Source organism: Nyctibius grandis, chromosome 2 (assembly GCF_013368605.1).
Source record: "Nyctibius grandis isolate bNycGra1 chromosome 2, bNycGra1.pri, whole genome shotgun sequence".
NCBI lineage: Eukaryota > Metazoa > Chordata > Aves > Nyctibiiformes > Nyctibiidae > Nyctibius > Nyctibius grandis.
In genome coordinates, this window is record NC_090659.1 from 92,458,341 (window position 1) to 92,484,216 (window position 25,876).

Sequence of the window (25,876 nt, forward strand, 5' to 3'; positions counted from 1 at the left end):
TATCAAGAGCTGAAAATTAGACTGTTTTTCTACAGTCAAAATGATCTACAAGGATCTGCGTCATTCTTCCATGTTCTTCAAAGCCTGAGACGGACTTTAACTCACTTGCTTTTATGTCTGGACCATTTCCCCACTGAATTTTACAGGGCTGCAGACCTCCACTGCCTTTACAACAAGCACTTTCATAGGATTTAGGAGAACGCTTTCCACAAAGTGGACTAGTCAGGTACATAAGATGGATCTACCAAAGAGATAGTCACATCTCCAAAAGTGTAGATGATAACCTGATGAGCGAAAGTCCAGAGGGAGGAAAGACTATCTGGAGGCAGAAAAGACTATAACTGGACAAACTCTAAAGTATATGAAGGGGAGACTTGACTTAAACGGGACCCCCAGAGAATCATGAGAAACAAAATGCCTACAAAGTGTAGCATGACTTTACGAGGAAGAAGTTTTGGTATTGAATGCAAGTTGAGGTGGGGCAAACGCAGGAAGATGTTGTTCCTAACCAGGCATTTGGAAACGCCTCTGTAGCAGACCAGCTGTGTGAGGAGAGATGGGGGGGCCTCTCATCTGGTTTCAGTGCCAGCCAATTGCCAGCACAGCTTTCTGACATTTCTTTACCCCAGTCCTTTAAAAGGACTCTGAACTACGTTGCCTGTTTTGGACAGTGCAAGTCACCACCATTTGTGCTCATTTTAGCCTGGCCTGAGCGAGAACTGAGTTAAAACACAGAGACGTTGGCAGGCCTTTGGTCCCATGAGGACCTGGACACACCAAAGGGGACAGGGGATGACAAAGCGGGCCACCTGGGGTGCACACCACTTCCAGGTACCCCGGGATTTGGGGGAAAAGGACCCTCCAGACGCGACCACGGGCTGAGAGAAGCCTCAGCTGCCGGGTGCATCACAAACCTGAGCGAGGACAGGGGTGAGCAAGGGGCAAGGGGACGGCGGCCGGCAGCAGCCGGCCGAGGCAGGGCTGCCTGTGCTTTGTTCACTCATGGTGGAGGGGAGGCGAAGAGTTTCGCTCCGCGAGGCGGAGCAGCGCTGACCGCGATCGCTGGGCGACCGGCCCAGCGGTGGAGACCGGGGCTCCGGGGGCAGGGGCGGGCGGGCCGGCGGGGGCCGGTCTCTGCTCGGGGAGGGGAGGCGAGGAGGGGGTGGTGGTGATGTGTGTGGCGGTGGCTGGGAGCGGGGGGGGAGAGTCACGCCGGTTGGGGCTGATTGGCCGCGCAGTTTATAAGAGGTGCCCGGCCGGGGCGGCGGGGTTGTTTGCCGTGCCTGGGGAGCTCCGCGGAGCCGCTGGCCGCCTGTGGAGCCGTCCGAGCGGAGCGGAGCTGCCCGCGGCGCGATGCGGCGCGCCAGCCGAGACTACACCAAGTACTTGCGCGGCTCCGAGGAGCTGGGCAGCGGCGCCGCCCACGAGAGCGCCCCGGCGCCGCCGCCACCGCCGCCGCTGCCGGCCCACCCGCACCCGCCGCCCGCCTCCCGCTCCCTTCTCGCCGCCCTCGTCCTCCTGGGGCTGGGGCAGGTGGTCTGCAGCGTCGCCCTCTTCCTCTACTTCCGAGCTCAGGTAAGCGGCGCCGCTGCTGCCGCTCGCAGACGGCGGCGGGTCGAGGCTGAGGGGGTCGGCGCGGCCCCTTCCCGCCTTCGCGGCGGGCGTGGGGCGCCGGCGGCCGCGCTGTGAGGGAGCGGCCGGGCAGGGCGGGGGCGCCCGCCTCGCACCCCGACCCTGTTCGGAAGAGGCGAAGGTGCTCGCGTCGGTGGGGTTGAGGAGATTAATTAAAGAAAGGGCAGAGAACAACTTTATCTGGCTCTGAAGTTGGCCCAGCTTTGAGAAGGGCGTCAGGCCGGAGGGCTTCCGGCACCGTGCCCGGCCTGTGCTGTCCGCTGGTCACTGGAGCTTCTCAGCGCGAGCTGTTCTAGGTAGTGCTGTGGCCTAATGGTTGTGTATTGAGGTACAGGGTTTCTCAGGGAGGTCGGATGTGAGGGGTCCCCGACTCAGGAAGCAGCTTAATGGTCCTTCACCTGAAGTCTTGCGGGGCTTTCGCTTTTAATGATCAGCTTTCAGTTATTCACCGGAGAGCGGTGTGATGTGACTGAGGTCTTCGACTGCCATAAATGTTTCACCAGCAGGAGAAGTGTCTTGAAGGAAAAAAAAGCCACCACACAACACCACTTGGGATCGTTTGTCCTTCAGACTGCGCAGAGGCACTGTGGAGCAGGGTCTGTGGGTTAGCGGGCGTCGGACGCAGGTGCCCGCTGTAGCTCAGGAGCTCGTTTCTGAAAGAGAGCTGCCCCTCGCCTGCCAGGCCGCAAGTCTGCCAGGGGATGCTTCAAAAGAGGCAGCGGTGTGCGCAGAAAAGAGCACAGGGAGGTATCGCTGCGGGGGAGATGAGGTGATGAGCAGTTAGGCTTTCGGAGAGAAGAGGAGCCCGCTTCTTGGAAATGGCTCTGCTGGCTGGCTGGATCGCTCGCTGCTGCGTCTCTTACCCTGTTCAGCTGAGCCCTCTCAGAGGAAGCAGGGGGCTGCCGGCTGCTTGCTTCTTGGGACTAGGTGTTAGCTTTCTGCTTGGCTTTTTCGTCATATAGTAATCAGTTCTGTTAATACGGGTCTCAGTGCCTTCATGGCAGTGGTACTTCTGTTTATATTTATCATTTGAAGTCAGTGGGGAGTGGAAGCCCATTTCTTTCGGTTTACTTTCTAGGTAGATACGCTTGATCTTGATGTAGCAGACTGGATTTCTTAACAAAGTGCACTCTGAAAACAGATGTTGCACAAATGTATACCCACTTAAACAAATGAATGACTATCAAATATACAGTAACGCTGCTGATGATTTATTATGCAGACCAGTTCGTATTTTCTCCCTGACAATGGCTTTGTGTTTGCCATTTTTACAAAAATAAAACGGAACAGCAATGCAGTACTTAGTTAATCATATCCTGTATGCTTCAGAAGAGTGACATTTAATTTCTGGGACTCATTGTAGAGTAGCTTAAAGCTGCTTGTTTGCTTGACATTAAAATAAATTAATGCCTACTTCAGCTTGTGGCAGAGAAGTGTTTTTCAGTCCAGATCTTTATGAACTTGAAAAAACATCTTTGTCAAAGCATAGCTCATAGAAATGCACAGCTATACATCGATGAGTAGGCTAGAGAGCCATTACAATCAAAACAACTAATCAAAGTATACTTTTTGAAAACCCTGTATTACCATTCTCTTTACCTTCCCCCCCTTATTAAGGACTCTTTCTGATAGGATCATGTCAATGCTTCACACATGCCTAACAAAGGGCAAAAAGAGCTTTCTTACCATAATGACTATTTTTCTTGTGCTTCCTTGATTTAAAAAATTACATAGTCTGGGTGTAATTCTGCATTTGGCAGCTTAGTTCTCTTGCCAGTTTCTTGTTCCGGTAGATCTGGAGTAATGCTGTTGGATGGAGTCCTTTGTAAACTTGAACTTCCAAAACATCCAAAAGAGACCATGTAGCTAGATGTACACTTGACTGAGGTCATGGCCTGAAAAATTTCTAATGGAGAAAATGTCTTTGTTGTGACTGAAAATTAGAATAATAAATATACTTTTGAAGTAAGTACATAATTCACAATAATACGATATGATAATCCATGTTCAGCAATTTCTTATTGTGAAATAAGATAGATCGAAAAATATAGTAGGTCCTGCAGAAGATAAATCTTATTTAACTGTCTTGCAGGTTGTTTTGTTTATGTGGGACATGATCTGACCTCTTTCTTTTGAAAAGATTGCTGTCAAGTTTAGTTGTATTGAGCTATGAAAATTTGTGCTTTTCAGTACAAGTTTCAGCTATCTAAGTTTGTACTTTTAATAACAGAACTTAAGTATTGTGGTGTATTTTGTTAAAATAATGAGAAGTTGATAGTAGGAGCTGTGCATGAAAAGATGTGAATTGTTCAGTTGGTGAATTAACCAAATGTGAATTAGCAAGATTTGACTGTATAGGCTAATATTAAGAAATTATGCATTTTACAAGCTCTTTAAAACTCTACCTAAGAGGCTGAGTAAACTCTGACTCAGTTTACCGTACACATTTTATCTGTATTTGCATAAAATCATTTGGGCTGGATCATGACACAATATGAGCTGAGACAATAGTTGAGGTTTTGGTTTTTCCTTAGTTTTGTTTATTTTGTGGCTTGAGCATTTGGAATTTCACAAGACACATAACTAAGACTGACACTAGATTTTCACGGGTAAACACATGTTTGTGGCCAAGGAATAATGCAGCGCAGTGCAAACGAGACAATGAGCTGGTATGTCTAAAAAGAAAGAAAAAGCTAAGAATTCAATTTTACCAGTATTCTGGTAATAGTGTTCTGAAATGAAAACATTAAGATGTTCTGGCTTTTCTTTTTGGACCATTTCATGCAATGTACTGAATCCAAGAAATTCAACACTAACAAAATGTATTGGTCTTAAGTGTTTATTTTGCTTATACTTCATGAGGAATATTTGCTCATGAACAATGAAAATGCCATGAAAATTTAGTTAGAAACTCAGAGCAGCTGGAGATCATCATATAATAGAGACTCATGCACAGCACAAGGTGAGAGGGCGAAGTACTTTATTTAACTTTCACAGGTAAATGCTAAAGTATAGTCTCCAAAAGCTTTGCGTTTAAACTTTTCTTTCTGGCCTATTTCCTTAATGTAGTTAGATCATAAAAGAGTGGGAATTTGGTCTAACACTGGCTGAACTGAAGGGCAGCGGAACAAGCTGGAAGTGCTCAAATCCAAATGTGGGGCCTGGGTGTCTAACTCCCATAGTTTAACCTAGAACTCGAAGATTATCCATTTTTGCTATTAAAAAAAAAAGTCTGTACAAATGTTAAGTATTCTGCCATATTAAATAATTCACACTTGGATAAATGGGGAGCTGGAAGTCAGATTTTGATTGTCATTTCATGCATCTGTGGAACTCTGACTTTCATTACAGTATGTTTTTAAACAATTGCCTTTCAGACTTCATCTAAAGTTTCGTGAGTGTTCTAGAGCAGTGGCTAACAGAAAAGAGCGTGCTGGGGTTCATTAGCACTTTTTGGAAGCCTGGAAGAACCCCTTCTTGGTGGTTAGGAAAGATCATGGAGTGCAAAGTGATATTTGATAATCTGGAAATTGGTTTAAGTTTGAAAACAAGTGCAAGTATAAACAGTAAACACTTATTGTAAGGAGTTAAGTGCAGAATGTGATACTGTAACATCGCGTAGCTGAGGCAGCATTGGCTAGAATGTATTGTATCTTTTAAAATCAAACTGAATCTTTTTAACATCGAAAAATTCTTAATTCTGTAAATTCATTTGGTCTCATCCGCAGTGCTGGAGTTCATTTTGGCTGCCCTGAGTTAGTTGAAAAGAGTCCAGAGATGCAACTGGAATGATGAGAGATGCAGAAAATCAAGGGGCACCAAAAGATTTGTTCTGATTCCCAAGGTCAGACACAATGGATGTATGCACAACAGCAACACAGGAAAAATAGGCTAGACACTCCTCTCTTTAAATAGGTTGATTCATCTAGGGTATTTAGCTTACTTAATGTGTTATAAAGCTTTCCCTGATAGTTTTTGGTTGCATCTTGATGTTTCTTCCAGGTATTAAATCTTTAGGACTTCATGCTGAAGGTCTCTGTGCCTTGCAAGTTAGCAAGCTGCTTCCTGTAGGCCATTCTGGTATTTCATCGGGCTCTTTAGAAGTTCTTCTCAGAACGTGTCCTTGGAAGTTTTTCTGTGCATTGCTTCTTGCCCACAGTTTTGGTCTCAGTGCTTGGTAATGTCTGTTTACAGCCATAGTGGTTCGATACATGTTCTTTATAAAGATATAAGATGCAGGATTTCTGAGAATGCGTTTTCAGACAAGCGAGCTGATTTCCATGGTTAAATGTGGTGAAGGCTAGGTATTCTTTGAAAAAGGTAAGGGCAATCAGGTGGGTTAGCTAATCCCAAGATCAGAGCTTCACTTTATCAAACACTGAATCTCTAGAGATTTGCAGTTTGTCAGGATGGGCTGCGCAGCTTTAGGTTTCTGAAGGTATCAGTTACAGTGTTTCCATTAAGCCTTCAGTCTTTTAACTGTAGGTGCAGAGATGTTGGTTTTCTGTTTTAAGCCTTCAGCAGATAAACTCTAATCTGAGAAAGTGCTTCTGTACAATCTGCTGTTACTGTTGTAGCAGAGTGTTGTGTGACACATTTGACTAATTGCTGATGGGTGATAGCTGGTAAGTCTAGCTACGTATCATTTGTCATGCTGGACACTTGGGCCTTTATGGATTTCACAATCTTTGTGTTGTAAAACCTAGTTTTCTTGTCTACTTTTCAAAAGATGCGTTTAAATAAATCCAAAACTGGGGTAATAGTCTCTCACTAGTAGAATTACTGATAAAAATGAGTATCTGCTGGCAGTTATTTGCTGTGGCTATCTATCTTTTATCCTGTGGTGTGTGTAAGGGGGGAAGAGACATCCAGATTCTGTTGAAGACCCTAATTCCCTCAGGTCTGTAACAATCCCAACATAAGAGGCTACATCTGGAATAATGGGGTCTTATTTTGGGTCCCTCGGTACCAGAGGTGTATCAACAAACTGGAGAGAGTCCAACAGATGTCCACTATGATCACTAGGGACCGTAGTGTATCAGAAAGGGAGAACTGGATCCTTTGAACCTAAAGAAGAACAGACTAAGGTGAGGGAAGTTAATCACTCTTTTCAGCTACCTCTTTAGGCTCTTCAGAAGTGCCCAGCAAAAACAAGAGGCACAGACGTAAATTGCAGCAAGGAGAACTGTAGCTGGACATCAAAACCACTGTTTTAACACAATAAAAGTGGTTAAATTGTAGAACAGTTTGCCCAGAGAGGTTGAAAGTCTCCATTGATGGAAATTCCACAAAGCTTGGCTAGACAAGGCCTTGACCAGCCTGACCTAAGTTACAAGTTGGCCTTGCTTCAAGCAGGGGGCTGGACTGGAGACCTCCAGAGGTACCTTCCAACCCAGGTCATTCTCTTTTAGCAGCTGTTAGTAAATATTTTGAGCTTCATTTTTTTTTCTTTCAGTTTACAGTTGATTTTCTGAGTTCTGGATACTAGTGGAACATACTGGGAGAGACCCTTTCTGGGTGAAGTTTTACAGCTGTTAAAGCTAGTGCTGCCTTCCTGCTCTTTCATTCCTGTGCTTGTCCCTGTACTAGCTCTGATGCTTGTCTGATACCTGGAGTGAGTTGGTTTCAGGGTGCTCAGCTTTCAGGAAATGAGATCAGCAAAAATTCCTCCCAAGTTATTGCTGTGGAAGAGGAGACTGAGAACCAGGAATGAAATTTTGTGGTGAAGAAGGTGAGAGCACAGAGGTGCTGGTTTAGATCACTTAAACAGTTAATGGGGCTGCACTGTACTAGCTGACTTCAGAATTCATTAGTGTAGTTTTTAGTGCTTCATTCATAGAGCTGTAATGACTGTACACAGATCTTTTTTTTTTTTGGATTTGGCTGTGTCAGGCCACCCCAGGAAGATGTTACTGCCCACAAGCCGTTCTGTAACTCATTTCTACCCCTCTGCTCAAAGCTGTGGCATCTTCTGATCTTCAGGTGAACCTTTTCTGACCTGTTTCATTCCAGATCTGCGGGGATAACTGAGACAGCTAAACCAGGTCACGGGGGCTGATGTTAGTCTGAATGAATCAGGCAAACAGCTCTCATCTGGAGACTTCAGCAGAAGGATGGTGTTGGATGAGGCAGCATTTGGAGTTGCCATCTGTGCAACAAATGTTTCTCTGCAGTGTGTGTCTGTTGGATGGCTGCCTGGCTGGTGTAGACTTAAAATTCACCTCTATAACCCTAACCTTATGCTTTTCAGTTACCTTGGGTTCTTTTTTGGGTTTAGGGAGTTGAGTTTATGTTCGTGTGAACAAATCATATAATGTGTTTGATTCACTCTGCCTGTTTTGTATTCTGCAAAACTTCCTTTTGATGTTCTGTTTTGTTCAGTGCTATGTTGAAGGAAGCTGAACATTGATCAGGCACTATCCATAATGTCTTGCCATTCCCTCATCGTGATTACAAATAATGTATTACCTTTTGTAATTCTCAGATAAAATTGTTCCTTCCACCTTACGCAGGAAGGTAGAAATAAGTGTTCTTTATTAGACCAGCTGATACAGTTAGAGAACTTAGACAAGACTTTGCGTGCACAAACCCTTCAAGCCTGAAGTAAAAGCGGAATAAATACAAGTTGAGAACAATTGCTGAGAGTCTTAGGCCATCTCTGAAAGACAGTGGTTAATATCTCTTGAATGAAAACTATATGGAGTGTGGGGAGAGAGGGTGAAACGGCTTAAATAATGTTTACATAATTAAACTCTGACAAGGCACAATCCTAATCCTTGGAATATCCTTCAAATTTATCTAACTGATAGAATTCAAGAGAATTCTAAACTTACAGTTTAAAAGTATATTTGAAACAGTCACAAAGAGTGATTGCTAAAAATATCTTGCAGGTATTCTAGATTTACCAGTCTTTGTTCCATGAGGCAGAGGTGTTTTGTGGTACAGTTTTATCATCTTTTGGTCTTTCTGAATTTGTGCTGTCTTGCTTGGTGACTGCTTCATGCAACAATATCTCTTGCCCATAAAATAGTTTCAGTGATAAATGTCTTCTGTTCTTCTGTTTCTCCTCTTGAAAATGATGTGCCAGATGTTGTACATACTTTCCCCAAGTTCCTCTGCTTGGCATTTGTGTCTCATCTTGCAAACTATAGTTTTTACAGATAGGATGGCTGTGTATGTTCCCTGCTAAAATAACTGTGATATTGCAATGAGTGGTCAAAAAATGGAATTCAGGATTACTAATTTTACTGTACGAGTGGGATTTATCTTAACTTTTGAAAGCCAGCTATCCAGTCTAAGCTAATGAACTAGGCAGATCCTGAAGATAATTCGTTCTCTGATCTCACACACTTGTTGGAGGAAGTAAACGTCCATATGGGGGACTTTTTCTCTCTTCATTGTTTACAATGACAATTTAGATAATAAACTTAGCTAGGTGCCAGTCTTTTAGGTGGTTGAAACTTCTCCCTGACTTAAATGGTCATAATGTCTCTTGGACAGACACTTAAAACTGTGGTTGTGCTTATATTTATTTCAGATGGACCCTACTAGAATTTCAAAAGAACATGCACACTGTGTCAGAACACTTTTTGGACATCAAGAAAATACAGATTTGCATGATACATCCTTTGAAAATCAAGAAGCGAAGTTAATGCCAGAATCATGTAGAAGCATGAAACAGGCTCTCCAAAGAGCTGTGCAGAAGGTAAGTGGCAGACAGAATGTGTGTTCCTTTATTTTGTGTTCCTGTTGAACTTACAACAATTTTTCCAGCATCTGTATTTGGAGGTAAGTTCTAGAAAGTATTTCCTGGTGTTCGAATAATGCCTGAAGTTGCATCTGAGATCATGTTGTGTTTCCTCATGAACCTGGTAGTGGTTAACCAATTCTGTATTCAAACACATTTTTTTTTAAGAAAGGAAGACTTGAAGTTGCACTGAGAAAACTATGATTGCTGTTAGTTGATTGGCCATTCTGACATTTGGATGGGCCTGAATGGTAGGCATTTAACCTAATATTTGTATAGATTTGCCAACACTTTGAATGTTCATAAGAAAGGACAGTTCCACATTTTTTTTCAAAGCAATCTTCCTGACTCTGTTTCTGACAAGATTGTCCGAAGTTAAGATCATGAACAAGCAAAATATTGCCCAAAAGACAGAGGAGATAACATTTGCTCTTGTTTCTTACTCTTTCTGCAACCCAAAATGAGGGATAGTATCTCCTTTTTCTTTTTTTTTTACTCACTTGGCCAGTTATCTGTTCTGTGCAGACCATTCCCACACTGGCAGAAGAGCTACTTTGCCATAGCACAATAACCGGGCAGTCTTTGCCCAGCAGTTGAGAATGACAGCTTGTTTCCAAACACAAATAACAAAAGTAGTCAGCTAAAGAAGTCAGCCCTAATGAGGAAGCCTAGGCAAGCTGGATATATGTCACAATCACCTCTCACTGCAGTTACCGCCTTTGATGTCTTTGCGTGTTCATGGTAGTGTTTAGTGCTAATTATGGGCTATTTAAAAGCTGAATGTCTGCTCTGCTATTTGGTTTTCCTGGTTTACCAGGTCCATTACTACTTCTTCACATCTGCATAAGACTGTCAGTTTTTCATAAAGGATACTACATTAGATTTGAGCTGAACTCAGGTACACTTTACAGAGTGAATTGTACTTGAGTTAATTATATGGCACTTTAATTCTGCTAATGCTTGCTTTCAACAGAGTACCCTGAGTGACAGATTTTTATGTGAACAAAACTTAAAGAATCCTGGGAGTTCATGTCTTGTCCCGTTTGCTAGCCACCTCCTTGAAAAGCTTAAGGGGAAAAAAAAAAAAAAGGTTAACTCTGTAGGATTAGTTCTGTCTTCCAGCATTTCATAGACTGTCTCACACTACATCTGCTTCTGTGTTCTGTGTGCTGGTACTAGACTGCTCGTTCATGCAGCTCCCATGACAGAGCAAGGAGCTTGTTACAGTAAGTTAATAGGAAGCCCTGTATTCTGGTCATTCGCTGCTGGTTACTCAACAGAGGCATTGGCTTTACTTGAGGCTGCATATCTTGCCATTCTGGATGGAGGTTAAAAGCTGCAATGTTTGTGGCCAAGATAAATAGTGAGTAGGGGTAACTTTTTTGGCTGATGACCATTAGTTCGAGAACAATAAAATTTCCCTTGCCAAAGTAATCAGACTCTGAATTTCATTTGAATGCAACAGAATGTATTAAGCAGCTGGGTCAGTGTTCTGGATGCTTTGTCATCATATATTGATGACACAGAGAAGAATAGGAAAATGCTTCCCTGGAGCTATATTTGCATGTTTCCATATATCAGAGAAGTGAAAGAAACAGTGTTAAGGCAAAATTATACTTTATCATGTTCTGTAAGCTCTGCATTTCATTGGCTCTGCTACAATGAAGGGCAGAGATGCAGCTGAATCTTACTTCCAGTCGTGCTAGTTCTTTATGTGTGGGAATGCAGCTTTTGTGACTTGAAAGAGGTTTCCTATCGTCTGTGCTTCCTTCACTTTCCTGAAGGAGAATCTAACCTGTGTGTGTTTTAAGAACCAGTATTCTTATTTGAATTGGCAGCATGTTAAGTGACTGAAATGGAATGCTTTAAAATACCGTTTAAGTTTTGTGATTTTTTTCAATATTTTGTCTTTTGCAATTCAAGCCATTCAGGAAATGAAAATAGACAACTTGCTGGTTCTCATCTGTTTTCTTTGCACACCTGTAGACCTAGTGCTTAAATCTAAAGCAGGGATTGAAGTTGAAAATGAAAGTGCTCTTATGAAAATCAGTGTAGTAAGGCTGCACTAGAAACATTTGTCTCCTGAAAAAATAATAATTACATATTTTGTTTTAATCAAAATCTAATGGTGAATTCATTAACATATTCCAGGATAAAAATACTGCTTAGGGAGCAGCTTACTCAGTAGAAAGCACATTTTGCATATAAACTTTCAAGGAGACAAATAATATACTTTCCTAGCCTGTTTGCTTAATTTTTTTTGCATAACCCTAAAAACCTTTTGCCAGTCCAGATGCACAAACCACAGTTCTTATGAAGTCTGTTATGAGCCTGAAGTAGAAAGGACTACAAACATATTTTGGGTCAATTTATAAGTAACTTTTCTTGGCAATACTCCCAGCTTCTAGCAGCTTGGGGAGTTCAGGCATAAACTAGTCTCCCACATGGCAAGAGTACTTTGCTAGACCTCCAGGGCAGCACTTATAGAGAAATCTATATACTTAGCAAACATTTAAAGTGCATGTAGTTATGGACAAAGTCAGGGTTTCATGAGTGATTGCTGTAAGTTGTTAAAATATCAGTTTCTGTACCCCAACCTTACATGCCTTTTTTTTTTTCCTGTGGCCAATAGACTACTCATTTGGATAGAGGTTGTAGTGCTGTTCTCTAAGCTATCTTCTGATGAATATTGGTTCATGTACTTTCTATTTCACTTCCTCCCTGATTAACATTCTTCAAGTTGCTGAATTTCTGGCAAGATAATCAGATACTTCTTCCTGGTGTTAGCTGGACTTAAAGCACTCAGGTAGTAGAAGAAACAACTGCATAAAGGAGCTCTAAGATCACAGCTGAAGCAATACATGAATGTCCAGAGAGGTTCTCTTCTGATTGGTCTCAAAAAGCTACGTATAGCTGCTCAGAGTAGATACTGAGATATTGTAAAAGCCAAAGGACAGGAAAAATCATTCACAAATGTCACGTATTCAAATGTAGCCTTGTCTCTGCATCCTGAACATTGGACATAATTTGAAGAGCAAGAGTTGTTTTTGTTTTGAGGATGCTGAGATGCTAAGGGTTAAAACCTGCAGCCTGCTGTGGATAAGGAAAGAGTAGTTCCCAACTTTCCAGCATGATTTTTGCTTTTAAAATGTGAAAGTTTTGCAGCTTCCCAATGGCCTCCTAAATTTTTTGGATGAAGGAAGACACATTTGTCATTTTTGTGACTGGCTACTTGTCTGTTGTTCAAACAGTGACTGTATGAAGGAGGCTGGAATGTGGGAAAGAGGTCAGCAGAGTTGACTTGGTGGGCAGTGAGCAAATGACGCAAAGGTGTACGAGTGAAGCTTATCGTAAGACTAACAGAGTAGTGTGATTTTTTTGTGTACAATTTTTCTAAAAATAACTTGACAGCTTGGTAGCATACATGGTTCCATGGGTTGGAGTCATAAGAGAAGTCACTGGTAATATTTTGTCAGCAGTTCTTATGCCGTTATAGCAGTGTCTTAGTGACAGGTTGAGCTGTTTCTGCTTTCTTAATGGTAGTGTACATTGTGATTAGGTATGAGATACTTAAAGACACTCAGGTGCTAAAGAGTGCAGTTGATACTTTAAAGATTTGGAAAATCCTAGCTCTTCATTCCTTGCAGTAAGGATGCTGGGGATTTTTATAATCCCACTAAGAGGCCATCTTTAGACATCTGGATATCTTCAGACATCCACTGAAAAATGTGATCCTTGAGTCCTTCAGGGTCAGAAGCAAGTACAGACTAAAATGCTTTTCTAAGGTATGTTGTGTATCAGCACCTTGGAACTGTAGAAACTTGAAGCAAAAAATCAAGAGAAGTGTTGAACTACTTATTCTTCAGGAGGAAACCCACAGCTCCATCTCTGTTATCTAGGGACTAGTTTGTGTATTTGACCTTCCTTTTGGAAGCCTGGGCAACAGAACAGAAAGGAATGTCAAAATTTTGTGCGGCTGGTCAGAATCAAGTGAAGAACTTGACACTAGTCCAGTGTTTGGAGAACTCGGTTGATGGAAGATTTCTGTGTTCTGGCCACGGGCTAGCCACTTCTAATCCAATGACAAGAGTCAATGAACATGAGCTAGTCTCCTGTTCTTCTCAGTGTGTTAGAGTTGGGCTCACACTTATAATCTCCCTTTTGTTGTAATGACACTTGCATTCCTAATTGCATAGTAGAATAGCTTCAAGATGAGTACAGGAGAGTGTTTCTGTCAGAGGTGCTCCTAGGAAACAGGAAAGTAAGCTCAAGACTGTAAGGACAAGGAGAGCTGTGGACCCATGTCTTCCTGGGTAGCTGTTCTGCTTACCAAGTGGTGATGTTGCAGATGAACAGCACCACCAACAGTTAGAAAGAAAGCAGCTCAGAGTGCATTTCATGAAGACTACAGCCTTTCTGCATGGAAGATGAGCTGAGTCAGGCTGCTGGATCTCAGAAGGTGAGGTACCCAGCTGCTCAAGGTAGAGTATCTTTGGAAATGTGCAGAAACAGAACCCTCTACTCCTAAGAAAAATCTACTTTAAGGATAGCGATTGGCCAGTTCAAGGGCTTCAAGGGCTGTGCAGTTACCAACTACAGGATTTTTTTTTAGTAACAGTTTAGATAATAGGAGATTAAAATGTACATAGCTCTTTCTGGATCTGCTCAATAGGCTCTCCAGGCAAGTACATTATGACCTCCCTCAGAAGGAAAGGATATGAAAGCAGACTCCACATCTGAGAAGTTTCCATTAAGAAAGCAAGAAAACAAAGGAGTCTCCCCTTTATAGGGAAAGGGTTGGGAGTAGGTGTGATGCAGTAACCTCCGAGAGTGCGGTCCATCTCCCAGTCTCTTTTACCTTATGTGCTGTTTTCTTAAGAGGCCTTTGCCACTTTTTTTGCAGTATCTAATACTTGCAATTTTTTGTCATCTTCCGACTTCTGATGAAGTTAAAGAGCTCAAGTGTGGTTAGAGGCTGATGCTGGTGTGCAGCTCCTAGAATTGAGCTTCGTTCTCATGCTCCTAGAACTGACACTGAAGTAGGAAGATCAGAGAGAGGAAGTGAATGTAAATGGGGGAGGTGGACATGGGTTTTGCTTTTTTTGAAGTTGCGATTCTTCTGCTTTTCTTCTCGTCTCTACAGCAGAAAGCATCTTAATGATTCTTATCTTCAAAATCAGCATGTCTCTGCTGAAGTATTATGCTTTGATAGTCATACTACAACTTCCATACTGCTGTGGCTTTTCATTTTGGTTTAACATTTAAACACCTACTGAAAGAGGAAAGTGAGAGTAATAAATGCACTGGCTAAGGCGTTACGGATTTCACTGTGGCTGCAAAATTACATAAAAGCAGGACTTTAGGTGTTTTCAAAGCATGATTTCAAATTCTGAAACACTGCAGTGATTGAGAACACAATGGAACATTGCTGATCTAGCCAAATTGGAGGCGTATTGCATATACATGGTATTGACTCAGACAACCAGCAATATGTGTGACATAAAGACAAAACAAAGGACTGCTCTTAGGTTTCAAAGATGAGATATGATTTGCTGTCTTCAGCAAAATGTTTCCTTTTACTAAACATCTTCTTGATGACTCCATGGTATGAGGTATTCTGAATAGCAAGTAGGATATTACTCCTGTTTTTTAGAAAACAGAGATGAACAGAGTCGTGGGGGAACAGGGGACAGAACTGAGGAGCGAACTTAATATTACCAAGACTCAGTCCAGGCTTGTAACAGGAACAAGGCTGCTTAGATGTTTGAGAATTGCTGTTTGTATGTTTTCTCAAGAGGAAAACAGGTGTGGATTATTAAAATGTATGGTGCCTGTTGTCTGTTACTTGTGGTGGTTGTGGTTTTGGGTAACATGGGTTTCATTCATGTTAAAATTAATCTGCAGCTTTGAAGAATGCATACTTCCAAACTCTGGCACCCAGTCCATTTGGCCCAGTGCAGATGTGGAAGATACTTAATCCTTCAGTTCCTGCATACCTTGTTAGAAGTGAGTCTTGGTTATAAAGCCTTGTAGTCTTGCAACCTCCCCTGTTAGTGGTCAAGTGTGAGGAGTGGAGGTTTTCATTTACCACATCCATTTATCTCATCACAAATGAAATTCAGAGCTTAACTTCCCTTAGTTTTTAGTGTGATTCCACACTAGTCCCTGTGTAGAACTGCCTCTTTCATTACCTTTTGACCCTAAGTAATTAAATCAGTTCATAAACTCCATTGTTTTATGTGATGCATTCTTAGCAGTCATTGTTCCGTTATACTTAGAGAAATATTCCAAGTGCAGTAAGTAGAAAAGGTTGTAAATGTCCTGTCACCACTACTTCAATAAATAGTGCAGTGATCATACACACCACCATTCCTATCCGCCTTTATCAGATGTATTGGACGGGGGAAGTAATTTGATTGTGGCACCTAGATTGTGCGTTCATATTATATATCATGTAAACATGAGAATATGTATCCCAGGCATCTGAATATGCTGTAGGTAGAACAGCCCCCACATATACATACACAGAGTGTTGTAATTGTGCAAACTACCTGCAGTAGACAATATTACAAAAACAAGGCAACGTCAAAGCAATGGCTCTTTCTCATTTTAGGAAGTCCAGCGTGTCATGGGAAGAGCACCACCAAGACCAGAAAAAGGTAGGTGCTGGTTTATAAGTAACAAATATTTTAGTTCTACTAAACTTGTCTTTCTGAGGTAACGCAATTTTTTTATCTCTAGCTGCAATGGAGGCAGTAGGAATGGATCTGTACAATCAAAACAAACGTGAGAAGCAGCCTTTTGCCCATCTCATTATTGATGATAAGAATATCCCATCTGGTAAGTTCAGTTTTAAGTGAGTACTTCCAATGCTACTATAAATGTATTAAACAGTAAAGTATAAGAAAATAGTTCGGCAATACTCGAATACACAGACTGGGATTTCAGAAATGGCTTTTGATAATGAGAATAAATTGGATGCGTTAAAGGATTTCAGAGGCAGCAGGGTCAATGTTAACAGGAGGATAGCTCGCCTTTGCCTCAGATGCCTGACATCAGTCTGTTATGTGTTGAACGGCCTCCATTTCACATGACCAGTTTTCATGATCAAGCTCTGAGGGCTTGGCTTGCCTCTTTGTGCTGTCTTCAGGTGAGGAATGAAGGTATACATTGAATGCTCTCCTCTGAAGCTTCTTATTTTCTTTGGCTAGTAAGGCCCATCTGGAGTTCTTCACTCACACTGGACATCAGCTATAGCTATACATACACAGACATATGCATACATATACACATACATACAAGGATATACTGGGACAAACATTAGCCAGAATCCAGATCTTGCAGGTTCCTTTGAGTCTAAGATTTTTTTGTGCTGTTGTCAGGTGAAGAAATGTGTTGTTTTCTGCTGTAAAATTCAAGAATGTCTTATGTCCACCCATTCAGCCCTTCACAGCAACACTCCTTTTGTGTGTTGAAGTGTAATCTGGTCTGTACTGGGTGACACAGCATTTGTCTTCAGGGTGGATCTGGAAGCTGAGAATCTTACATGAATACACAACACACAAGCATGTCAGGTGCCCATCAGTCTAAGAACTTGCCATAAAGGAAGCACATCTTTCATTTTGAGCTGTTGAAATCCTAGAACTGCAGTCCCAATGTCATTGTTATAACTTGCCTGCTAGTTCCCTGCCCTCTGTGTGTACATTGCACTCTCATAGCATAGGGCTGAATTTACAGCAAGTGTTTCGTTCTGCTAATGGCGTGTTGAAAAGGTTTTGTTGTATTCCATTCATTATGTTGAAGGGCTAGTATAGACTTTTTCACATCAAGAATCCCAGGACCTTCCTGATGTTCAGACATGCCAAAGCTTCATAAGGGTCTCTCTGCATCCATCTAGCCCAGCAGCAGGAAGAACAAAGATCATAGCGTTGTACTCTGAGCAACAGGGTTTCTGGTCAGTGTGTTGACTTGGATGCAGTATGTTTCTGAGCTATTGGGGGGGGGGGGGGAAGTGTTCCTGTGGCTTTTATCTGCCCCTGTGGTAAGAGGATGGCATTCTTTTATCTTGCCAGAGCTCTTATTTTCTACCCACAGGTATCTTTGGATGGCTTTGGGAGTATCTTCACTAGTACAATATAAGGGAACAAGACATGAGTCTGCCTTGGAACACTCTCCAGAGGAAAAGATTCATTCCTACAATTTTAAGATATCTTACTACTGTTTCCTTTTTTGCACTGGGGCACTGTCACTTGAGATTTTTCTCTCTGTATTCTGAACACAACAATCATTACTGGTGTGGTAGGAGTAAACCAGAGTTTATTCTGAAGCTATCAGACAGAGGATCTCAAGATAGGAGGGGCTATTGATCACCACTGTCTTCTTCTTCTGAAGATGTATACATTCTGCAGTGCTGAACTCCTTGTTAATTAAGCTACGTGCATCACTTTTCTGTTTTATATAACCAAACTGAAGGGGAATGCTGTGTTGAGGCTTGAAATCTGAGATTTCAGCAGCCTGCATAGTAATACCTTGCTCCTGCTCTATTTAAAGACGAAACACTTCTGTATGTACCCAAGGGGTTAGCTTCTTGCCTGGAGCGATAGGATTCTTTCTCCCCTCAAGTGCATTGGCATTGCTAAAATCCAGAGCTTTATAAGCAGAGAGCTTAAGCAGCTTGTCAGATGGCAGTCAGAACTTCTACAGGCTTTCTTATTGGCTCAAATGCCTCCTGACAAGCTTCTGTTTCAGTCAGATTTTGGCTTTTGACATAGGTCAATAGTAGAAGATGCAGTATCAGTAAACTTGTCTTAGCATTTTGTCTTTGGAAGGATTCAATTAATTTGCTAATTATAGAGACAGATCACACATCTACAGAAGTGGAGTGTGTCAATGTTACACTGTGAAATCCACTTTTTCCTGTGGGGAATTTATTTGCTGTGTACCTGAATGTTGCTATAAACTCTATTTTTTATCAGGGCTAGCAGCTGATAATTTTTACTGTTGTATATCACTGCATTAACCTTTTAGGGAGTGATGTAGCACATCTGTGGGTAATGGCAAGGGAGGCATTGCTCTTGCTTGCCCTCTTCACGTGTTTTTTTTAACAGCACAGGCTGCAGGAGCTCTCAGAAATACAGTGCCTGTGACAACAAGCTGCTTTGTTTCCCCTTGGAGGAGATCACCCCCTTACCAATGTGATGAGTTGGACATACTCCCTCCTGATCTGGCACATATAGCTTCTGCCTCCTTTGGAAGAGCATTGCCAGGACGTTAATCACGAGCACAGCTTCTGCAGTCCTTGTGGGCATTGCAGCAGTGAGGCGCTGCATCCTTATGGATAGCTGGAACCCTGAACCTACTGGTTGTGAGGCACTTTAGTATCATGCTCACTGGTACGAGGCAGTACCCACTTGGCTGGGTGGCATAGAGGTTAATAACCAGCATAAGGGATGAATAGTTTGCATGAGGATCACAGGTTTTTCTCTTCTGTCCTGTTTCCTCTGACTGTAAATGGCAATTTCTATTTTCTTCCCCTGTTCCTTACCCTACATGTCTGAAATCCTTCTAAATTGTTTTATGCTATCCGTGAGTCTGGACAGATCTGTTCTTAGTATTTTAAGGTTCTCTGCTGTCATCAGTCTGACCCAAAATAAACAATGTCAGGAAAAGAAAAAATTAGTCTTCATCACTGTCAAACAGGATTTTATTTTAAGTAGTTTGCCACTGAACACCCTTCATGAAGGGGCAGTGAGCAGTGTCTGTGAGGGAACATTTTCCTTTTACCTGGTTCACAGTAATATCAAGCCCCAAATAGACTTTTGCAGCTGGGGGGAGCGTGAGGGAGGGGGAAAATAATCCTTCCCAGATCTTGGTGTCCCCACCCATCAATTGGCTGCAGAAGCCATAGTGGTTTGGCTTGCTGTGTGTATTTTTTAGGTTTGCTGCCTTAGGTTAAAGCTGGATGCTTGCTGGTTGCTTTTTACCAGAGCTCACTATAAATGCTACCTAGGTTTTAAATGAAAACAGTGAATTTTGGTTTATAAATTGATTACAGAAATTAGCAACCGTTTAAAGGAGAAAATCACAAACAGAAATAAATGTAGATGTTAAATATATTGCTTGGGATGTGAATTGATACCTTTAGCTGTCTAAGGAAACACTGGAGGATTCTGAGCTATTTACAGCTACAGGTTCAGCTTAGCTGTCCTTTGCCTCCAAAACAGTTTTTCAGAGCAAACAGGGCTTTGGTCCTTCCCTCAGGCTTTATTTATATCTGCAAGCTACTAGGATGCAAACAAATTATCAATACAGGGCTGCTTTCTCCTCTGTTCCCCTCCCATCATCTTCCCTCTTACTAATTAGTTTTATTTAAACTCATTTGTCTTAGTTCATGCACACAAATATCCAAGATGTTGTTTTGATTTGTCTTCAGTTACCAGCAAAACTGTGTATTAATTATCTGGATTTTTTTTTTAATACTTTTTACTGTGTCTGGAAGGTTATCTTACTCATTATTGCTCTCTGACCTCTTCCTTCTCTGTCAATATGACTTACCTTGTGCTATTTTTTTCATGGCTTCATAGTAAATTTTATCACAGAAGATACTGTATTCCAGCATTTCTGACTGTCCCATGGCTTGGGTTATGTTTCAGAGTTTCTGATATATGGACAGCTGATTTGGCACTTGTGTGCTCCAGTTTCCTCCTGTGCTTGTGTTTTGGGGTACTGCTTGTTTGGGTGTCTCCGAAGTTGAGTGTATTACCACCACAAGTGCTGAGCGCCTGCTCGCTCCTTCCATTGAAGGTTACATGGCATAACTCTTACCAGTGCATCTTTATGCTGTGCTGCTGGCTGTGGCCTGCCTCTTGTGAAGATCTGAATTGTGGCAAAATGCCCATCCGCTTCTGTTAATACAATCATAATGTTATAATTTAGGTTGGAAGGGACTTCCAGAAGTTATCTAGGCTAACTAAGGGTCATCTTCCATCATCTCTTGGCCTGTCCCTCCACCTGACCATGGGTGAATGATGCATATTCCTCTCAACACCAAAACAGTGTGAACAAACTTCACCCAGAGCTCCTCTCAGCATTTCAATTACAAGTGACTGTGGTACTTATTTTCTCTCTTCCCCCTTCTTCAGCAGAGAATCATGCATTCCCACTAAGGATTTCTTCCAAATTGCTACTTGATTAAGACTGGCAACTAAATAGTTTACTTGCTGGGTAAATAAAATCTGCCTAGCAACTACCCCGTGTGCCACCAGTCAGTCACAGCATACTAGCATGCCTTTCTGTTCAGTCATATATATACATTGCTGTCCTATATCTCTGTGCCCCTCCTCTGATCCAAGCAATGATTTCTTGCCTATTCTTCTCATCTTGAAGGTGGCCCAGCCTCCTTGGGGCAATATTTCTGGCAGACTTAACACTGTGAACAAAAAGTTCTACAACTTCCTCAGCTATTCCCAGTGCTTCAGAGGTGTACTCTGGTACCCCTATCTCAGCATCTCTCGCAGGTGAATAATTCCAGGCTAAGAGACTTAAGATCTTAGTGTCGCTTCCAATTATTTGATGGTTTTCAGAAGTTTTTCTGAGGCACTGCACAGAAGACAGCTTCCCTGTATGATTTTGCTTGTATAATTTCTACCTGGCTGTATAATTTCTACCTGTCTGTACTGAAGCCATAGGGGAGCAACTATTTATGATCTGCCTTTGACAGCCTGTGCTTTGCTCAAGTCTTTGTGGAAGAATGCCGAAGCTTTTTGTTCTAGACTGCTATTAAAGTATTCCTCTCACATGCAGAAGTTGCTTGCCCTTGGCAGTTAGGGAACACTCATAGCTCTCAAATTCCCCTGTCTATACTTCCCCTCATGTCTTTCTGCACAAACAAATCCAGGAGGCATCTTTTTAACTAATCACATATACCTGGGGCTTTTCCCCAGCATGCTTGTGAGCACTGGTGGTTCTGGGGCATGCCTCCATACATCCTCAGAGGAGAGGGCACTGGGCCCTGCCATATGCCATGGAAATTTTGGTGGGAATAGGTTGTTTTGGTTTGATGTTGGGAGAATAAGGTACTGAATATTCCAAGAAGGCATTTAGATGCACTGAGAGCCTTAGGTGTAAGGTCTTCTGGTGCCTGTGTGGACCCACTGCTGTGGGTGCCTCAGAGGGAGCAAATGGAGTTAGTCTTGTGTGCTGAAAATCATAGAATCATAGAATGTTAGGGGTTGGAAGGGACCTCTGGAGATCGAGTCCAACCCCCCTGCCAGAGCAGGACCAATCTAGGGCAGGTTACACAGGGACACATCCAGATGGGTCTTGAAAGTCTCCAGAGAAGGAGACTCCACAGCCTCTCTGGGGAGCCTGTTCCAGTGCTCTGTAACCCTTACAGTAAAGAAGTTCTTCCTCATGTTGAGGTTGAACTTCCTGTGCTCTAGCTTGCATCCATAAAAAAAAAATTGCTAGTGGTTTGGAGGAAGTTGGCCAACTCATCTGATGTGTTATGCCCTGTGTATTACACTGAATAAATGGTAGAGTGTTAGTGGCTTGTGCATATCAGGAAGGGTGAGGGCCTGCGTGGCTTTCTCAGGACAATGCTCTTTCCTCTGTGGGCCTTGGCTGGATCTTCTCCTCTCACTGTTGCCTATTCCTCTGCTTTTGCAGGCAGAGGCTGTGACATGAGGTCAGTGCTATAACAGGATGGTGGTGAAGCTGGAGAGGTGGAAGGTGCTGTAGGATGCATGCTGCGGGGCATGCTCCTCAACAGAAAATACTGTGATAAACCACTACATAATACATGTGCTGCAGTAGCAATGCTATCTGGGCTGGTGTTGCAGGCTGCTTCTTAACACTGTGCCACCAAAAACAAAGTGTCAAATGTGACCAGATTTGGAAGGAAGACTCAAATGCTCTCTGTCAGTGCCTATCTGACCTCCTGCCAGGCCATCTCTTAGCACAGCCTCAGTAGTAGAATCATACAATATCTTGAGTTGGAAAGGACCCATAAGGATCATCCAGTCCAACTCCCTACTCCTCGCAGGACTACCTAAAACTAATCCATATGACTAAGAGCATTGTCCAGATGCTTCCTGAACTCTGACGGGCTTGGTGCTGTGACCACTTCCCTGGGGAGCCTGTTCCAGTGACTGATGACCCTCTCAATGAAGAACCTTTTCCTAATGTCCAGGGTCTACATGAAACAACATCTGAGATTTGACCAGCTTGAAACCTGCAAGAGATGATACAATGTGGATACTTGATGATAGCACCCAGGAGGTGCCTTTCGGGCCAAAGTTCCGGGGGGTCATTGGTACCTGTATATGTGAAGCTAGATTTCAGTGAGAGTGCTGAACTGACAAACTAATCAAAACATCTCCAGTCTCTCAGCTCCTTTTCGATCTCTTCACAGAGCATTCAGTCACCTTAACAGATAACGGACAGCTTCCTGTTTACTAGGCCACCACCATGCAGGCAGAGCTGAAAAGGCTTACGTGTACCTGTTAGAAGGAATTCAGTAATGCCTGTTCACCTATGTAAATTCTATTAATCTGTCGTTTTTGGTAGTCATACTTGGTAATTGTTATGTGCTTATTTTGATTCCCACGTGCGTGATGTTCTATGGAGAGACAGAGAATATTATCATAATTTTCTTTCCTAATTTGTGGATCTCCAGCTTAAGACATCTTGAAGGGGACTGTTCTCCTCCAAGCATGGAATATCAGCTCATTGTTTCTAGTTTAAAACTTAAAATAAATAAAAATAGGAAAAGGGGAAAAAAAAAAAAAGAGCAGTGCATCCAGAATCACATCTGTCTTCCTAAAGGTCTTTTTCCAAGACCTTCCACTAGATGTTAAACAAAGAATTTGAGTTTACCTTCCAAATAGTTATAATATATATAGTCTCAGGGGAAACCTTACCACTCCCTACAACTACCTGAAAGGAGGTTGCAGCGGGGTGGGGGTTGGCCTCTTCTCCCAGGCAACGAGCAACAGCACTAGAGGGCATAGCCTCAAGCTGCAGCAGGGGAGGTTCAGGTTAGACATTAGGAAAAATTTCTTCACAGAAGGGGTCATTAGACATTGGAATGGGCTGCCCAGGGAGGTGGTGGAGTCACCATCTCTGGAGGTGTTTATGAGAAGACTAGATGTGGCACTTAGTGCCATGGTCTAGTTGATGCGGTGGTGTTAGGTCAAAGGTTGGACTCAATGATCCCAGAGGTCTCTTCCAACCTAGTTGATTCTGTGATTCTGTAATTGCACAGCTATAAGCATTTATGCAATTATCAAAGAATTAGGATTGTGCTGTGGGCCACTATCTAGATATCTAGGATATGACTAATCCAGATTGTGGAGCCTTATTCTGGTATACGCAAGCACTGGGATAAGTCTAAACATTGTTTTTGCATAAAAAAGTTTAAGTCATAAACACTTGAAGTGCTATCTAAAGTCTAGACAATTTATTGTGTAGTACTAAAGATGCACAATTGTACTGATTTTTTTCCCGATTTTTTTGGTGTTCTCAAATGAAAATGTGTTTACCTTTGTACCACTACAGTCACAAGAACTTAAAATATGAAAGTTTTCATAAGCTTTCTCTTTGGGGAATTATCAGTTTAAGTTGTTTTCAGATTTTGTTCAGTTATTCCTTGCAAACACTTACGGGTTAAAGACTGATAACAAGATTTGCTGTTTTTTCATTAGTAACTTTTCTTTTCAAATTCCCCTCAAGTATTTGTTACTTGAAGAGAGTTTTAGGTGGAATGCAATTTCTATACAGAGCTTGTTGCATGATTGCTTAGCATAATCAACTCATTGGCCAAGTCAATGTTTTGTGCCATGGTCCAGCAGCTGTTCTGGTGGGAGGGCAGACAGTAAGAAATAGCAAGTCAAATAAGCCAGCACATGATGAAAAAAGGAAATTTCATATGAATTTTTATCATAATTGTCTAATATTCACTTTAGCCTATGTAACTGTAGTTGCTATTGATTCTAAAAACCCATGGATTGCTTTCTAAACATTGAGTTTTGTTAAATGTTTATAAATAATTATTTTTTTCTCTCCTTTCTTCAGGAACTCGCAAAGTGAACCTCACGTCCTGGCATCATGACAAAGGCCAGGCAAACTTATCAAATATGACGTTCAATGATGGAAAGCTAATTGTTAATCAAGATGGATTTTACTACCTTTATGCCAACATTTGTTTTAGACATCATGAAACTTCAGGAAACCTGACTAAAAGAGGGCTTCAGCTCATGGTGTATATGACTAAGACAAACCTTAAAATAAGGCGCTCTGATGTGTTGATGAAGGGAGGAAGCACCAAATACTGGTCAGGGAATTCAGAATTTCATTTTTATTCTGTCAATGTAGGAGGGTTTTTTAAATTAAAATCTGGTGAAATGATAAGTATCCAGGTATCGAACCCATTGCTACTGGATTCATCACAAGAAGCAACTTATTTTGGGGCATTTAAAGTAAGGGATTTAGACTGAATATTTCTTTAGAGTGCTGAAAATTTGCGCATTTAGTGGTCCAGAAACAACTTGAAGACAGAACTGAAAATCTTTTGCAACCCAATTGCATCTGTATAAGCCATGTATCTCTAAAGACACGTTTTTGCCCTGTGCTGACTTCAGCGGGACTCCCACAAATGCACAGAAGAGCAAAACTACATAGTTCTCCTGATTCAGTCTTATAGCAGTTTTACTTCATAGGTCTCCACTGGCTTCAGTAGAGTCATTAGGACTTTTACATTGGTGTAGTTGAAATCAGAGCAATTAATATTATTGAACTTCTGTTTCCAAGTTCTGCCCTGACTTTTTAACCTGTGCTACTCTTACTAATTTTGGCGCAAACATAGAGCAGGACAGAGCTTGGCTCCCAGCTTACATTTAGGACTCAATTTTGCTCAGCATTGAGCATTCTGACCCTGAAACAGCAAAGATTGTGAAAGTATAACTAATTGCATTGCATTTGATGTGGCTTTTCATAGGCTTAGTTAAGCCTGTTCTTGCTTTGCTGGATTAGGGTTGGAATGCTCAGGCCGCAGCAGAACACCTAAACTGTTCAACTTAAGTTTTTTACCTGATTAAAAGGGCTATTGCAGGAAGAAGGGTGATCATCTGGCTTGCAGTTCTAAAAGGTTAATTACAGGTCATTTTTATTATGGTTGCAGTTAATTGCAAATATAGACTGCCAAAATACAGTGTGCCTTTAAAGTATGACATTGTGCCAGAATCTGCAAAGACATTTTTAGACAAAAAGTATGTATTTTTATATTCTGTAATATCTAAAGTTATATTTCAGGTGTAATGTTTTGTGTAAAAAAAAAAAATGTAAATTATATTGTCCTATAGTATTTGATACAAAATATTTAAAATCTCTTGCTGTTTGTATATTTAATGTTTTAAACTGTTTTTAATGTACAGACATGTTAAACTGGTGCACTTTTTAATCCCAATGGGAAAAATTGCAGCTAAAAGAGGTTGTTTGCAA

The 25,876-nt window shown here is 41.9% G+C and overlaps 1 protein-coding gene across 1 annotated transcript; it reads left to right on the forward strand.

The window, feature by feature from the left end:
• The first annotated feature begins 1,353 nt into the window (after positions 1-1,353).
• On the forward strand, positions 1,354-24,873 carry TNFSF11 (TNF superfamily member 11). The gene is made up of 5 exons (XM_068395439.1): positions 1,354-1,575; positions 9,170-9,337; positions 15,993-16,038; positions 16,121-16,219; positions 24,452-24,873. Exons 1-5 carry the CDS (start codon positions 1,354-1,356, stop codon positions 24,871-24,873), a joined length of 957 nt encoding a protein of 318 aa, XP_068251540.1.
• Positions 24,874-25,876: the final 1,003 nt, after the last annotated feature.

Bases quoted from the DNA above. Each gene is read 5' to 3' on its own strand.
- TNFSF11 (XM_068395439.1), top strand. From the start codon at position 1,354: ATGCGGCGCGCCAGCCGAGACTACACCAAGTACTTGCGCGGCTCCGAG. The intron at 1,576-9,169 runs GTAAGCGGCGCC...TATTTATTTCAG, and splicing joins TCCTCTACTTCCGAGCTCAG to ATGGACCCTACTAGAATTTC. The intron at 16,039-16,120 runs GTAGGTGCTGGT...TTTTATCTCTAG, and splicing joins ACCACCAAGACCAGAAAAAG to CTGCAATGGAGGCAGTAGGA.